This window comes from Corylus avellana, chromosome 1, assembly GCF_965113065.1.
Source record: "Corylus avellana chromosome 1, dhCorAvel1.hap1.2, whole genome shotgun sequence".
In the NCBI taxonomy this organism is placed as follows: Eukaryota; Viridiplantae; Streptophyta; class Magnoliopsida; order Fagales; family Betulaceae; genus Corylus; species Corylus avellana.
In genome coordinates this window covers 466,084-482,900 of record NC_142490.1, presented here as the reverse complement: position 1 = coordinate 482,900, position 16,817 = coordinate 466,084, and the positions used below count along the sequence as shown (strand labels likewise).

At 33.8% G+C, this 16,817-nt stretch overlaps 2 protein-coding genes across 2 annotated transcripts; one reads left to right on the top strand and one right to left on the bottom strand.

Annotated features, from left to right (window-relative positions):
* Nucleotides 1–324: 324 nt before the first annotated feature.
* Nucleotides 325–3,021, top strand: LOC132171628 (uncharacterized). Its single transcript, XM_059582999.2, has 6 exons — nt 325–507; nt 586–673; nt 796–886; nt 1,913–1,997; nt 2,097–2,253; nt 2,569–3,021. Exons 1-6 carry the CDS (start codon nt 466–468, stop codon nt 2,682–2,684), a joined length of 579 nt encoding a protein of 192 aa, XP_059438982.2. The 5' UTR covers nt 325–465; the 3' UTR covers nt 2,685–3,021.
* Nucleotides 3,022–3,386: 365 nt separating this feature from the next.
* DAW1 (Transducin/WD40 repeat-like superfamily protein) lies at nt 3,387–15,152 on the bottom strand. The gene is made up of 24 exons (XM_059582436.2): nt 14,972–15,152; nt 13,124–13,254; nt 12,442–12,526; nt 12,249–12,302; nt 11,983–12,074; nt 11,805–11,908; nt 11,396–11,468; nt 10,833–11,226; nt 10,096–10,416; nt 9,787–9,990; nt 9,277–9,372; nt 9,117–9,180; nt 8,881–9,008; nt 7,568–7,814; nt 7,293–7,423; nt 7,083–7,207; nt 6,198–6,321; nt 6,044–6,102; nt 5,702–5,798; nt 5,423–5,612; nt 5,223–5,324; nt 4,568–4,686; nt 4,066–4,125; nt 3,387–3,746 (listed from the first exon to the last, which is right to left on the bottom strand). The coding sequence occupies exons 1-24, from the start codon at nt 15,008–15,010 to the stop codon at nt 3,645–3,647; spliced, it is 3,141 nt and encodes a 1,046-aa protein (XP_059438419.2). The 5' UTR covers nt 15,011–15,152; the 3' UTR covers nt 3,387–3,644.
* Nucleotides 15,153–16,817: the final 1,665 nt, after the last annotated feature.

Here is a 16,817-nt window from a genome sequence, read left to right as displayed (position 1 = left end):
GTTAGCCAAACAACTTATACTACGGTCATCCCTTTATTTTGGGCCTTGTCGTTAATATGTTATTAAGAGTAACGCTATATGTTATTAATAAGTTCAATAAAAGTGACTAACATCTTTTGAGCTTAAAAGGGCTCATGGGAGTGGTTATGAGGCTGTCTGTCAACCTCTCAATAATTTTTTTAGATTTATGATTTTTTAAAATAGAGTTAAGTATTTATTAAAATTATAGTTTAACATTTAACATTTTTTTTTAAAATTATAGTTTAACATTTGAAAACATTATTATTATTTTTTTAAAAAAAATACACTCGCAAACAATATATTTTTTTCAAAATTTAATTTAACATCACAAATGCAGTCTACTTCGGAAAAATCCGAACCGTTGATTTTGGCGTTGCATAATTCTCTCGCGCTACAAAACATTTGCATCCTCACTACTCTCCTCACCGGGTTCCCAGCTGAACAATGGCCGGTCCGGGCAAATGCTTCCTCGTCACCGGCCCTCCTGTAAGCGAATTCCATTTGGTAATAGAAGCTTGTAATATAATGTCTTGTTGTAAGACTCTGGGTATTTTTTTCTTGCAGGGTGTGGGTAAAACCACACTGATTATGAGAGTTATTGAAGCCCTAAAAGCCTCCAACCCCAGCTTGAAAGTTCAGGGCTTTTACAGTCGTATGCTCTCTCTATCTCTTTGTCTTGCTTCCTGATGAATTGGGTCTATTTTTTATTCTTATTTTTTGTAAGTGATTTGGGTTTATTTGCTTGTATGAAGTTTTGTGATGGTGGTTTTGTAGGTGAAGTTAGACAAGGAAGCGAGAGGGTGGGTTTTGAGGTGGTCACTTTAGATGGCCGTAGAGGTCGACTCGCCTCCTCCACTATTTCAAGGTCTCCTCTCTCTTTTCATTTTTCTTTGCTCGGTCATATCTCATGGCTTCTCTTGTATTTATATCTTTGATGCTGAATGTGATGATTCTATATACAAAAGCCCATATATCAAATCTTTTTTTGGAAGAACACGTTCAAATTTGGGATCTTTAGTAATGTCATTCCATGTAATTGATTAATTGTGCTGTTATTACCGATTTCACATGCCAATAGAACTTGAGTTTGATTTTTGTTCATGGAACATGACGGTCCTTTAATTGACATCTGAAGGATTGCTTAACAATTGGTTTCTAAATGGTGTTTGCTTGTTGCAGTGGTGAATGAACAAGTAGGGAAGGATAAAAATTTAAAGCTTAAAGATTGAACACAGTGAAATAGTGAACTTATAATAGAGCAAGGTTTACAATCTTTTACATTCTGACTGCACATTCATTTTGTTTTCAACCGATTAATGTGGTGTCTGTTGACTAACTCAACTCCTTCACATTAAAGATTGGTCGGATATTTCTTTCCCATCTTTGTTATGCGTCGAACATCTTTCTCTTCTCTTTTGGAAACAAAAGTTTTTATTTATTTTTTGATACTGCAAGATCTAAAAGAAGCTGGAAAACTTACAAGGTTGTTTGGCAAAAATTAACTACACCCATTAAACATATTCCTCATTAGAAGTGCTACTAGCAGTCAGTACTTTTTTTCTCTCTAATAATTCTGAGTGTTTTTTTTTTTTTTGGTTAAGTACTAATAATTCTGACTGTTGAATGCATTCTGATGAACTCTTATCAAAAAAGAATGCATTCTGATGAACTATAGCATGTTTCGCTTAGTTGGATAGACATATGAATCTTTCCTTGGTTTCATTGGTTTCTAGATTTGTTTTCTTAAAATGCATGGGAAGTTACGGACCATGTTACCTCATACTACCAAATTGCTTTTTCTCCTGAACATAAACTACTTTTTTTCTTTTAACTGATCATTTTAATTTGTCGTAATTTTCAACCCCAGCTAATGGATCTTTTGCAATGGCAGTCCCGAGTCCTTTAGATGGCCCAATGTCGGGAAGTACAAAGTAGATATAACATCATTTGAGTCACTGGCGCTACCTGAGTTGCAGGTGAGTTGGTTTGTCAAAGACGAGCTATTAACATATACAAGCTTATTTGTCTTTTTGCAATTCTAGAGGTGTTTCTAAAGGCTTGCAAATTGTTATTAGGTCAGAGAGGATACTGATCTCTTCATCATTGATGAGGTTGGGAAGATGGAGATGTACAGTTCATCTTTCTTCCCGGCAGTTCTGAAAGTTCTTGAATCAAGCATCCCAATTTTGGCTTCTGTCCCTATTCCGAAATTTGGCCATGATATTCCTGGAGGTACATTTGACTGACACATAAATATTTTGGCCTCATCACTACTTAAGTTGTCATAGACTTGTGATGATACTTTTGTAAATAGGGAACCAAGAATCTTAAGGTTATGCAAGAGGGTATTGTAAATTAGGTATAAAAAGTCTTTTGGACCCTTCAAAAGGAAGGTTCCTCTGCTTTTTCAAAAGCTAAAACAGGATTAAAGGGGTAGTTAGACACTTCTATTAAACGAAGTTTCAGACTTGGTCTAGCAACATAGTTTTCTCCCTTCTTGCTTTTGTGCTCGTTTTCTAAATGACTAGGGTGTCTGAATTTCTGCAGTTTCAAGGTTGAAGAATCACCCAGGGGCAACCATTTTTACATTGAGCACAAGTAACAGGGATGCTGTTAAAGATCACATATATTCCATATTGGTAGATTTGCTGAATAAACAATAGGTGTTGCCCCAAATATTGGGTTCTGTATATATGGTAAACACTAGGACAGTTAGGTGGTCGTGGTGGCTGCTGGCAATCGACAAACACATAATGGCCACCACCCTGCCAGATTGTTCCAATGGCCATGTAGTGACTGCTAGACAAACACTGGTTCTTATTCATTGAATAGTGGTTTTCATATCGGTTACCAAATATGTTTTCATAAGAGAGAGAGAGTTGGATTAAGCTAAATATGTACTGTCAAGCTTCCATGCTCGTGGTATTCGAAAATTGGCAAATAACTCTGTTATACTAGTATTTGGAACTGCAAAAGAAAACTAGTAGAGGATTAGTCGTTCGAAGCCGGCTTGAGAATGCTAAAATTGAATCTTTAATTGCTTTGATCCCAATAAAAGTCCAAGTCACCCTGGTTCAGGTCCCATCTCTTCACAAATTACTTGGGCCATTTTTCAACTGGCACATAGCTACCACTCAGCCTCTACCCAAGCCCAATATAGCATTCACTGATGTAAGGCGAGAAATTCTAAAGCTGCATGATGTTGAATATTTTTCTAGGCACTTCGTTTTACTTGTATATGATGTCAAAAAAAAACTAGGAGAAAATAATAATTATAGCTTCTGTTTAGGGCGTTAGGCAAAATTGTGCTCCATTTTAAACCAAAATCTTGCGAGTTCGTTTAAGTTTATCCGTTGCCATTAGCATTTAAGAAGGTAAAAGGAAAGGAAACGAACAGTGTATATATCTCCATCCCATCCGTTATATACACAAAAACAATTCTTTACATATCTGTCTGAAAGTATTCCACTATCACACTGCAGCACATCTTATTTTCCAGGCTTCCAGCTATATGGAAAGGAATATACATTCCAAAGAATCAAGTAAACAGAAACAAATCAAACACACAAAAAAAAAAAATTTACAATGCAGTAATCCATTTCTGATCAATATATCCATTAGAATTATGAGCTTCGCTTCTGCTGTTCGATTTGCAGCACTTGTTCTGCCATAGATGAGAATGACTTTGCTGTGTCTTGCATCTCAGTAGCTCTCAGGCCAATCCCCTGCTCAATGATGCAAAAGCTTCCATTAAATTATACATTCTACAACACTTATGTGCGCCAAGAAGAATGCAAATTCATGTACATCAATTGCAAAAGAACTAACCCCTTTCCCATCCCTGGGAACTTTTCATTTTATGGGAAAATAACCAAACATTACTGACTTGGTATAGTTTAAGCAACATCTAGAAAACCACTACTTTAGACTACAGAGTTTCAACAAAAGATTGTGTCTGCATACTGAACATGGTCACTATCTGAGAATTACACAACAAACAGATAACACAGACACCTGGCTCCTGCAACTTAATTAGAGAGTTACCTGCAACCTACTCGAGTTCTCTTGCAGTTTGCTTTCTGCCATTTTAGCAACTCTAGATTCCTGCAGTCAAAGAAAAAGAAATTATGCATTTTTGCAAAACACTGGCATTGCTATGTTAGGATGATCCAAAAATTGCAAAACATCCCGGCCATGATTTACTACTCATAAGTAATACAAATTGAATATTAATCAATAAGTCGTTTTATATCTTTGTAACGAAATTTTTCGTGGAGTACACTCTGCTAGGCAAATAACTGAACAGCACATATCAAAATATCATATAGCTTTATATTCAATTTGGTTAGATAGTGGAGACCAATTCATATACTTTACTTTGATTAATAGAGTGCCCCAGAAAAGGGGGAAAAAGGAAAAAAGAAAATAATAATAATAATAATGAGTGCAATTCTAGAGCTATATTTTCCAAGCCTATCCGATTCAAAACATTGTACCAAATAAGTTGAACGTATTAGAGGATGTGCATAATTGGATGGAGACTTACACCAGATGAAGAAAACCCATATTTCTTCTTAATTTGATCAACTGCACCGACCTTCTCCTCTTGCTGCTCTTCACTGATGGAACTCTTCTGGTTCTTGCCCTGCATCTGTTTCAACTTTCCTGAAAATTGAAATAATTTTTGACGAGTCAACTAGTGTGTCTAAACAATCTTCTAGTCACTGTCTTCAGACCATGTTGGTTGGCGCCCTAGGGACTGGACCCCTTTGGCAATCTCTTAATTTTGTTGTGCACTTATTCTGCAGTTTTAACTTCTGTCTTAAAATACTAAATATTGAAATCCGAGAAAAGATTGAAGCATTAGCATATTCCATACAAAAGATCATATATAAGTTGAAAAAAGAATGTTACTTTCATTTGGCAAACTTCATCAAAAGTAGAAAATACTGGTTGTTATGGCTAATAGGACATATAAGATGTATAGTGTTATCCAGTTTGGTACTCATTTTTATGTCACATAAGTTGAACCAATTTATTATGGCATTAATAGGCAAAAAGCCAACTCAGTCTATATTTGCTAATTGGAACACATAGTGCTTGATGACAAAGAAGTCACAAACTAAAATGATAAGAAAAATAAGAAAGTCTATGAATGAAGTTTAATTGCTTGCACATACAGGGATCTATCTTGTACTCACCTTTTAAAGTCTGAAATGTGCTTGATATTTTCTTCTTATTAAGAGCTGTCAACATACTCTGTTCTTTCGGCTTTTCTCCAGGATCATCAAGGATGATGTCATCTTCAAAAACAAAAGACCATGTAGTTTCTATCTCAAGATCCATTTGGGAATATAAGAATAGATAATAAAGAAATATGTTATAAGCATGAAATTCATACCTATGTCTAAGTCTATTTCATCTTCATCCGAGACCAGGTTATCTCTATTCTCAGTTTCACTTGGAAAGTTAACTGTTGAAAAGATCGTGTGAAGTTCTTCTATACTTTCTCTAGCATCTTCTATTTCCACATGAGGTACATGCTTTGCTTTACTGCCTGTAATATCTTTAATAACAGAGCTAAATATACCCTGTCACGCCAAATAATGCAGAACAGCATTAGTTTGAGAACATACATAGGGTCATAGGGAAAGTTCAAACGTTATCAATTACTATCTACCTTTTTCCTTTCCTTGTAGACAATGGGTTGACAGGCAAGCCCTTCTTGTGAAAGCATCAAATCTTTCCTGTAAATGTGGCTGATAGTGTCCAGAAGCCTAGAATGAATTCGAGCAAAACATATAAATAGAGGCATTGAATGCACTTTTTCTTTACAATTCTACTTATTGCAATAGCCGTCTCTCTACTCCATAGGTTTTCAAACAGAAAGATAGAGAGCTATTTCCTTTCCGAAAAACACGACAGAAATTTCATATAGAAAATTAAAAGATTTGACATTTGAGTAGGAAGGAGTAATTCAAATAAACAATTAAAACTTTTTTCTTTAAGTACATGTATATACCTAAATGTTTTCTTTTGGAACAAAACTGAGATGACAAAGATTTCCTGATCACCATTAACCTGTGCATGAATAAAGTTAAGCAATTGGTCTGAGCATCTCCAAGATTATGTCCCCCAGGAAACTTATTTGAAATAAGAAGTCCACTATGTCATACCACAACAAGTTCTCCTTCTGATGAACCGCATATTGAAATGTCAGAGAATGAATTTGGTTTTGACGTAGAATACGTGAAACCTCTTATTGACGTCTCCTTTATTAGGGATAAATCTGGCAAGGACCTGACATTTCACAAGCAGATGTATAAGCTAAAATGTACTAAATCACATTATACACTTTAAATATATACAAATCAGAAACTAGAGTAATTAAATGGTTTCAAATCCATTTCAATGCATACGTGGTTTCTTTTTGCCCTAGACATGATCATATACCAGACAAAATTACTTGGAAACACATCACAATTCAATTCCAATAGTAGCCCAAAACAACCCAAAATACTAGACACGTGCGAAACTAGCCCACAAACATGTATTATGCTGCTTTCTATTCTAAAAATATTCTTCTCAAAATTCCTAATAAATTTAAATCTTCATCTTCTTTTCTTGATATGAATTGTAATTATCATGTTCAACATAGGCGTTATGTGTAAGAATACTATTGCAGTTATGGGATAGAAGCTAACTACATGCAATGAGTTATGAGTATAACGTGCTAACAATGATATCGTCTTATCTGTCATGGACTAGCCATAAATAGCATCCCTTTCTTTTCTATATAACCTGGTTTGCTAACTATTTGTCACTTTCCTTTTTCATTTCTACTAAAAAAAAGTCTAAACATTAACAAACAACAAACTCTTAACTTTTTTCACCTTTATGTTACATCAAAATACTTTTTCAACCAAAACACACAAACACACAAAAAAAAAAAAAACTCTTAAAATTGGTTATCAAACGCCACCTATATCTTTGTCCATTTTGACAAAATGCTAAAAAATGGTACGAAAACTAAGGAAATACAGATTAAGAAAATTCAGCACCTTATTTCAATTTTTCCACTAGTAAAAAGGAGTATAAGCCCAACATTAGAGGGACTATAAAATGTTGATGCCCAGCAACAAGAAGAGTTCTGAAACTTCTTCTTATGGGACACCTTCTTAACTCCCTGAGACAAAGGAGAGGGAAGGTTAGATATGAGCTTAAATAATTCACCGGTTCATGACTACTGACAAAAATAAATCACTGCTTACCTGAACAAGATGTGTTAAAGAATAGACATACACAGCTTTCTCAGAACATAGCAATGCTATCAGCTTTGGTGTGCCATCCTCCAAGGCATTCCCTTTGATCAGATCTTGACTATTTGATGTATCACGCCCATCTGTGAAATAAAAAATAATTATTATTTCCCTCATGAGTATATTAACTGATCATTGTAGAGGTAATACTTAAGGTACCAACATTTGTGATAGATTCATTTATTGATTATCCTGTCAAGTAGAAACCTGAAGCCAGTAGCACTCACCCAAGATCTGCATGAATAGAGCTTTAGAAGGTTTCTTGGGGCGAACCCTGTTAGTGCCCAGGATGTTTCCAGTATCACTGTCGAGAGCCAGGACAGATGAATCCATTGTTGCAACCACTAAAACATTCTTCTCAAAACCATGTAAACTGCAGGCTTGGAATTGCAAAGAGATGACACCAGTACGAATTTCACTTGCAATATGGTTTTGATATAATAGAGTGGGCCCTTCCATATCAATTACAGAAACCTGTAAGAAAAATGAGTTGATAGTGAAGGAATTTGAAGGAAATAGAATAGAGATAAGTTGGGAGGATCTTCCTGTTAACGTGGAAATCCAGGAGGACAAAGAAAAACAAAATGGTCAGGAAATTGTATATAGAATCTGTCTGACCCCATCTCTATTTTTAGAATGCAATGCAACTATTCATCAAGAGTTGCATTGTTTTTCTTTTATAACCTCCGTGGAAGGTGATAATTTTCATGGAGTTGCATAAAACCCAATAATAAACAAAAAACCTATTTGAAAAACAAAGAAATTAAACTCTGTTACATATAGATACTATTTAAAAATTATAAAATTGAATACAACGAACCTTCCAACAGAAAGTATTATAATACAGTGAAAGTAGATGTAAAGTGTGCCAGTTGTTTAATTTTACAATTTCACACATCCTAGTTGGTTGCTTTGAACTCAAGATAGAAGAGACCTAAGTTTTTTACTCCCACTAACTAATTATTAGTCATTAGTTGAAGCTCATTAAGATTATCAGTGTCATGCATTTAACTTTCTTAGTTATCTTTTTCCCAAAGGAGAGGAGAAAGAGGAGATTCAAACTAGTAACCTCTGTTTCATGAAGCATAGTTCCTAACCAATTGAGATACTCCTTAGGGACAATCAATGTCATGCCTTTAATTTTATTTTTTACCTATCAAAAAAAAAAGTTATCAAGTCCAAGCTTGACCTGCTACTTCCAACCAAAATTTATTCTTAAAATGTACTATCCATTATAATAGAAGATCAACCATATTAAGGAATATCTAGTATTTGTTGAATTACTTTACTAGGCAAGATTTAAACTTAAAATCTTTCCCAACCCAATCCCATACCTATCCATCTAAGCCAAGGTCCGGGGGCCTTTCCAGCATTTGATTAATTAATTCGTAATACTAATGTCTCTGTTATTCTCAAAGTACCTCCAAAAACAGGTCATCTAACCCAAGGCCTGGGGGCACAATCTTATAAGTATGTCAACAACAACACATCAACAATAAAAACATAAGGGAAGAGCCAGAAGAAAAGTTAGTAAGCTCACATATCCTTGATCAGACCCAACAGCAAGATGTCTTGAGCTGCAGCTAATGTTCATAGAAAGCACGGAGCCATTAATCTTTATAAGCTTAACACTATGGATGATGTGATTGTTTCCCTTCTTTGTACTGCCTGCCAAAGGATGAACTTGCCATCATCACACTTGGACTAAGATGTAAGCTTGAGAATCAAGGCAAGGCCTAAAACTTCACAGTAGTTGAATCATGCACTTAAAAATACCTGAGCGTGACATGAAAGTGTTTTCTGTGGCATACGGTTCGGGCTTAAATTTAAAGATGCGAACCTGCAGATCATATATAGAGTGAAAACGCCAATACAATTTCCAATACACTAAAAAATTGATCATATTTGACAAAATCTATCAGCAGAGGCAATTCACCGTTCCCTTCTGATCTCCTGAAACAAGAAGCTGAGACTTGCCATCAAAATACAATGCTGTCAGTGCTATACCACTTAATGAAAAATCATCCTCACTCTGCATTAAAAAAGAAAAGGCACAATAAGCACAATAGAAAAAAAAACGTATATCCATTTTGCAACAATCTAGCAAAGAAATATAGAAAGCAACTGCCTTGAATATCCTTCTATGACTAGATAGCATTCTGAAATCCTAATAAAGAAACAAGGACATCCCAGGAAGTCGGAGTCAAAAGATTCAAATTTGACTAGAATATAATTTGTTGAGTCTTTATTATATTTTGAAAAGCCACTTTTATTTTATCCCCCATTTTGAAAAGGTAATGTTCTAGTGTGAGAAGTCTGAGCAGTGCATCCAGCCAGCGGCCCAGCAGTAAGGAAAATGCTTAGAATAACAAAATGAAAACCAACAGAGAAGTAGTTGTCCATTTCTGCTCATGCAAATAATATAAACAATTACTTCAAAAATTACCTGTTGCTTTATCGAGAAAATTGGAATAAGAAAGGGACATGATACATCCCAAAAATTTATGGCTCCATCACTATGTCCAGTTATATACAAGTTTTTAACCTTCGAAAATCCACTAAAGTTGGTTGAATTCAAGTGACTTCCATCTTTCTGTTTTGTCTCGGAGGGCAGAAGTGGTGGAATATTTCCTGCCATTTGAATGTAATCCTGAATAAACCAAAGAAATCATTAGGCCAAATCACTAAACTAATCACATAATGCTAAAAAAAGAAGGCAGACGATCTTATAAGGAAAAATTAAAGGTTGCATTACCTCATCTGCAGGACTAAGCATACAAGGACTGTCTGTAATAAATTTTGCTATAGTGATACTTGAATCAGCAAATGGCATTTTCAACTTGACCTCCTTTGGGAGTGAGGTTGGAGACTTAGATTGGCATTGTAGAAGATACTTTTCAATCAAACAATCATCATAGGCATAAGCAGTTCCTGATTTTCCAAGCAAAAGGAGACAATCTTGTTTATGTTTGTATTGCTCACTGCTAGAAATTATCTCCATGTCAATGCAAGGCTCAGGCAAATGAAGCCCCAACTTAATTGTGCGAGATTCAGTATGCTCATTCAACAACATTACCTGCCTCATCAAAATAAAGTTTATGATTATAATCCAACTTAATTGTGCATATTGCAGAATCAAATAAAAAAGTAATGTTGATCACAAAAACGCAAAAAGCGAAGTTAAGGTGATGTTTTGAGACAGAAAAATGGTCATTAAGATGGGCTTGGTCTGAAAAATTCTAATCCTAGCAGATTTTGTGGTGGCGCTGAAGGTTTCAAGCTACCTCATCCAACTCATAATGTCTAGAAAGCCAGTAGACTTAAAAAAAAGGAAATGGAATGGGTTCACTTTTTGGTTCAAGGAAATGGAAAAAAGACAATTCTGAGAGACAGGACTAACATGAAGATATATGAACACTGAGAGACATGTCAAATATAAACATATTTGCTTCATTGGCCTACGATGATATTACTAGCATAACTGCCAAATACCTGCAAAAAATTTCCTGAAACAGAGTTGGAGGCACCCATAACATATAGGCGACTCGCTTTCCCTTCTGCATAAGCCCATTTTAATGATGCTATAGGAATTTTGTCTATCTTATACCCGAGATTAAGTTTACTTATAGGAACATTTTGAGAACCATGGTCTGATGCTGTAGCGGTCCTTGGAGTTGTGGTAGAAGGAATACTCCATATGAAAATCTCTCCATTGCTGTACCCAACAACAACTTTACTTCCAAAAGGGCATGCCCAGCATGCAGAAGTCACTTTCTTTGCTTCATGAGAGAGTGATTGCAACATATGTCCACCTGTTGTGAAAATGGACTTGCTTTCTCGAATTTCCCATAATGCAATTAAGCCATCTCTAAATATTATAAGAAGTCTGCATTCAAACAGATAGCACAAGAGGAAAATGAGGATTCAATAACTCATAAAACATAAGGATTAAAAAATAAAAACTTAAATCGTTCGAATCCCCCCTCCCCCTCTTGTGTGGGCATGTCAAAAAAAAAAGAAAAAAAAAAAGAGGCCAACAAGGTTGGTGAAACTACCTCTTACTTTCAGCTGTTGGTTGAGGTAGAATATGCAGCACAGCAGTATCACCAGACACTTCAGTTATATTCCCTAAACAAGATGAATGAACAGGATAGATTTTGGAATGAAAATGCATTATGTACCAAAAAAAAAAAAAAAAATTATTAGAGAAGGAAAATGATTTGCAGAAAATGTAAAAGAATTTATTAGACTATTTAGACAAGGTCAAATACAAGTTAGTAGAAAAAAAAACTCACAGAAATACGGAATCATCAATTCCTACTCTAAGTAATATTTCCTATAAAAAAATAAAAAGATAAACAGCATATGAACAAAAATTTGGCCAGGAATAAACAGCATATGAACAAAAATTTGGCCAGGAATAAACAGCATATGAACAAAAATTTGGCCAGGAATGTATCTCACCATGAGAAACTGAGAGAGGTATAGTGTATTTCATTTGTACTATACCAAATGGTCCTTCTTGAAGCTTCAAAACTGAAATATTACCATTAGAATCTCCAACATACCTGTCAATAAGATATTACACTTAGTTGAAGGTGGTGAATGAATCCCTTATTTGGAGGCAATAATAAACACTTACATGTAACTACTGTGACGCATGACTGTAAAGGAGGTAATTTCTTCCTTAAAAACGAGCACATGAGATAACACCTTCTTGTCTATGTCCCAAACCTAAGTTATAATTTGATTTGCAAATCAATTCCCAGAATTATTATTCAAAACACAATCCATAAAACATGGACTGGCAGTAGATTTTGATGTTATGAAAGAAAAAAAAAAAAAAATTATTATTATTATTATTTTTTTCCTTTTTTAAATAGCAATTAGTCTAGTGGAATAACTTGCCTCAAGGTGATTCTTCAACGTCATATTTAGAAGGATGCCTTGGTTCTCCATAAACTGAAGATAAATATCATGATTGATATTAGATAAACAATGTTCTGAACAATCTGATGAAAATTGATTTTCCAATACTTAAAGAATAATCAGTATTTCATGGCAGCCAAAACTGCAAATGAAAAGGAAAAGAACACAAGACCTGCAAAAATTTGCTTGGTACTATCTCGTTAGATTCAAGTAAAGCCTGAGTGTTATCTTTTCCAAATAACTTGATTCGGCCATACCTGAGAGGGGAGAAAATGAATTTAAAAAAAAAAAAAAAAATCAAATATCGAGTCAATAATGCTTCAACATTTTGACAAGATAATCAACCATATATTCAAAATTTATGGAGTCCATCATAAAACAGATTGAAATGATTTAAAGTCAAAGCAATAAACTAGTATGAATGCCATTCGTTTCATATTTAATAGAATATTTGCAAAATAACATCAACTGTTCATAAGATTTAGTGCACAGAATAGATGCTCATTAGTACAGAAAGTTGCCATCCAATAAAACATTAAAATGTTAAATTTTAAAAAATGAAAATGCCAAAAGAAACTTGAGCTAAACATGCAGACACAAAGACAAAGTTTTGCTCCAATATGCATTAAAAATGCATATGACAATTACATGTTCGAAAGACACATACCAGTTTTAATAAACTGAGTTTGAGGAATTTTTCCAATTTAATTTGGAGAAAAATTTTGTCATATCCACAATATTTTGAAATCATTCACAGGTCATGTGAAAATACATAGAGCTATAGAAATACAAAAGAGCACAACTTAAGATAACTTAGGAATAAAAGGAATGGCAAATGGCAAATGGCAACTTACTTTGTAGAAATTGCAAGTATCTTTTGAATGGAGTCATAAGCGAACATGGTAGATCCAGAGGGGATCCCATAATGGAACACAACTCGTGGGTCTACCTCACTTGATTTCAAACCATCAGAATTTCCTCCAGGCTGCAACAAGAGCAGCAATAATGTATCAAAAGCTCAACAAATCCAAATAGAATTTTCCTGCTGGCCAGTTACTTTAGTATTGAGAAATGAGTATTTGTTTGCCTCCATGTCTAGGTTGATTATATTTTCTTGTATAGGTTGATATTATTATGTCCATTAATATCTTGATTGTATTTCGTATTTTAACTGGCCTTATTCAACAATAAATATTATCCATTCTTATATTCTAACACTAACTATTATTTTGTCGAGTGAAAATGCAGCAATGACTATATAAATCAATTAAGTCATAGATACCACTCATTATGAAATCATGTAACCCTGCAAGATCCAGCAAAAAAGCATAGAAGGGTCAAAAAAAACAAAAAAAAAAACCGACCTCCCCCAATGGGAAATATATATATATAGAAAATTGAATTACAGATCCTGCGATTTGATGATATTCGTTGACCATAAAGGACCTTACAAATCAGATGGTAAGTGGTAACAACTCCTTGAAAAAAAGACCTATATGGGTAGGATTAATACTTACCACCGCCCATCACGTGGATATGTTTAGTCGTTGACTGGTTGAATTATTTAGAGCAATATGTTGACTGTTAATCCATCATTTCTTATTTTTTTACAATTTTTTTATCAAGATCCAATCATCAATTGGCACCTCATGAAGTTTATAATATTTCATAGAAGGGTCAAAAAATTCTTGAGGATAAGAAGTATCTTTTTTCTTTGTTTTTGGCCTCTATAAATGATATAGTCATATATAGATACACTAGAAAGCCACGTGGCCTAGGCCATGATAGTCTTAAACCCGAGTTTAAGGTTAATATAATATTTACCATATAAAATATTTGATTATCTTTGGCCTTGTCAGAATTTTAAAAACAAAAAAAAAAAGAAATTAAAATACTAAAAATCCGGATTGTCTTAATCTCTCAATCCCTTCACACGCTAACCCAATAAATGAATCAAGATAAGATTATTCTAAAAACTTAAACCGAAAGAAAATATATATTTAATGATTTAATTAATATTTTGAGAAAGTATATTTCAACAAATGACGGAGACAATAAAAAGAAAGAAACTAAAAATCAGTGTCAATCGAGACAAATTCAGCCAAAACGTATCACTCCACTAGTCACTGCTATGAAACTCAATGGAAGATGAATAAAAACCATTTCTCATTTAACAGCAAAAATCAATTTCACCCACCAAATAAAAACCCTTTAAATTATCATTTCACAGTTTAGCTGTACCAAATCACTACACCATACAGTCGCCATTAATGCAAAATGTTACTGTTCAGAGAAATGTTTCTCAAGTCTTTTTTATTACCAAAAAGATTGAAAATTAGGAAGCAAGATCGGTAAGTCTCCAAAGAAAGCTTGATTTGCAGAATCAAGCTGAGAGCAATTATTTTAATGACATATTTAATCCAATGCTGATTTTCTTTTGAAAAAACTTTAAGAAAGTACCAATATTGAAGCAACACCTATAAACAAACAAAAACAGTGAACACCGAAAGCTTGGAAAAGAAATTAAAGAAAAGAAAAGCAATGAAAGGAATCAACAAGAACAGTGTTCAAAATAGAAAAATGTGAAATATTTGGCATCCGTAGCTATACTGAGATGTTCTTTCACAATGAACCCAGATGACATAAATCAGAGAAAGAGATCAGATGAACCAAAGAACAGAGAAGATCGATCAACCACTTACCTTCTTTGCAGCCTTCTCAACAAGCTTCTTGACAAACATTGGATGATGTTCTTTGAATCAGCACTCAGATGGAAAGAAAGCAAAGAGCCCAATAACAAACAAAATGAATTGAATATGACAAGCGAAGCCAAAATCTGCTTTGAGATAACCGAAGGGAGAAAGAGAGAGTTGGAGCAGTAGATTACAGTTAGATTTCTTTAAAAACGTTGAGAAGAGAGACAAAAGCAGCGGTTTTTTTATAGACAAAAATCGGAGGGTTAGGATTAGAGAGTTCGTACACGTGGAAGGTTGATTAGGTGGAATGGAAGGAAATGACGTTTGACCGTTGATTAACCCAAAAAGGCAAACGAAAGCCAAAGGCAAAAGCTTGAGAGTGACAAGAAGCAAAGTTTGTATGTGGACAAATCAAAATATGTCACCTTCATCCGACAAGTTGCACTGCAACACGTGGCACCGTTCTTTTCGGTGTGGGCCTCTTACCCGGTCGTGGCATAACCGAAAGGTGTTGCTTTCTTGGTTGCCTAACCATTTCTTTGGTTCACTTTTTATTTTAGAATTTTATTCCATTTCTTCTAATTATAAATTATCCTTCAATTAGTTGGAAGAATTTTTTCTAATTTAGTTTATTAAATTGACACAATCAACTTTAATTTTTTTAAAAAAAACTAGCACTAATCAAAATATTTGTCTGAACATCAGTATTATAAGATAATTATAAAATAAAAATGTAATTTATAGTTTAAAATGCATATGCGAAGCATTTTTAATACAACATATGAATTTTTAGTACATTTTTAAAAAATGCTTGCTGAATATATATTGCTAGAGGTCAATATTTTTCTTATATTTTGCTCATATTCTATTTACAATTAACCATTAGATTTATAGACTTATATATGGATTCCACATAAGTCAATAATGATCTCACAAATCTAATGGTTGATCTATTAAATTTATAGGAGAATGTGAGTCAAATATATAAAATGAGTTTATTGACCCATAGTAGAAACTCTAAACTAAATAGGCTGAATCGAAGAAAAATCTTGTATAGTACATTAAGAAAAATGCTAGGTGTTCTTCTAATGTTCTCCTGGTGTCCTCCTAATCGTGATGTGGCTTTTAAAATCACCATTAATCTATTGGTAATTTTAAAAGTCACATCACAGTTGAGATAATACTAAGAAAATACTAGAAGAACATCTAACATTTCTCGTACATTAATTTTGTACTTTAATACATTAATACATTAAAGTCTAATCATCCAAGGATGTGCATATCTTGAGCAATGATTCGATGGATTAAACTTTAAAAATTTGTATAAAAGGTATATCAGGTGTTAATGTCGTATCAAATCACAATAAATTTCATAGAAGGAATTACATAATTAATTACATATCTTGTTAGTATAGATCCTAGTGGTAATGAACACCATTTTAAATGTGAAAGATTAGGCCTTTAAATATTTATTTTTTTCCTTTTTTTTTTTTTGTCTTGAGTAGGTGCAAAATTTTTAAATTTTATTATTATTATTTTTTTTAAGTGAATGAGGAAATAGTTACAAGGAGGGATCTTCCCTATTCTTGATCCGAATGAAAGAAAGAATGGGATACCAATTGTAAATGTTTTCGAACACTAGGTTGAAAGCAATCCGTCTAGCTAACAAATGTGCTCGAACATTAGTACTTTTAGAAACTTTACTAGTTTTTCAGATATAAAAAGATAGTAAGAAAAAATAGATATCCGAAATAATGGAAGCAAAGTTTCAATCCTTAAAGAGATCCGGATTTTAAATGACTAAGATGATGTTGATTGCATCCCCTTCTATAATGAGAGAGTACATCCCAAA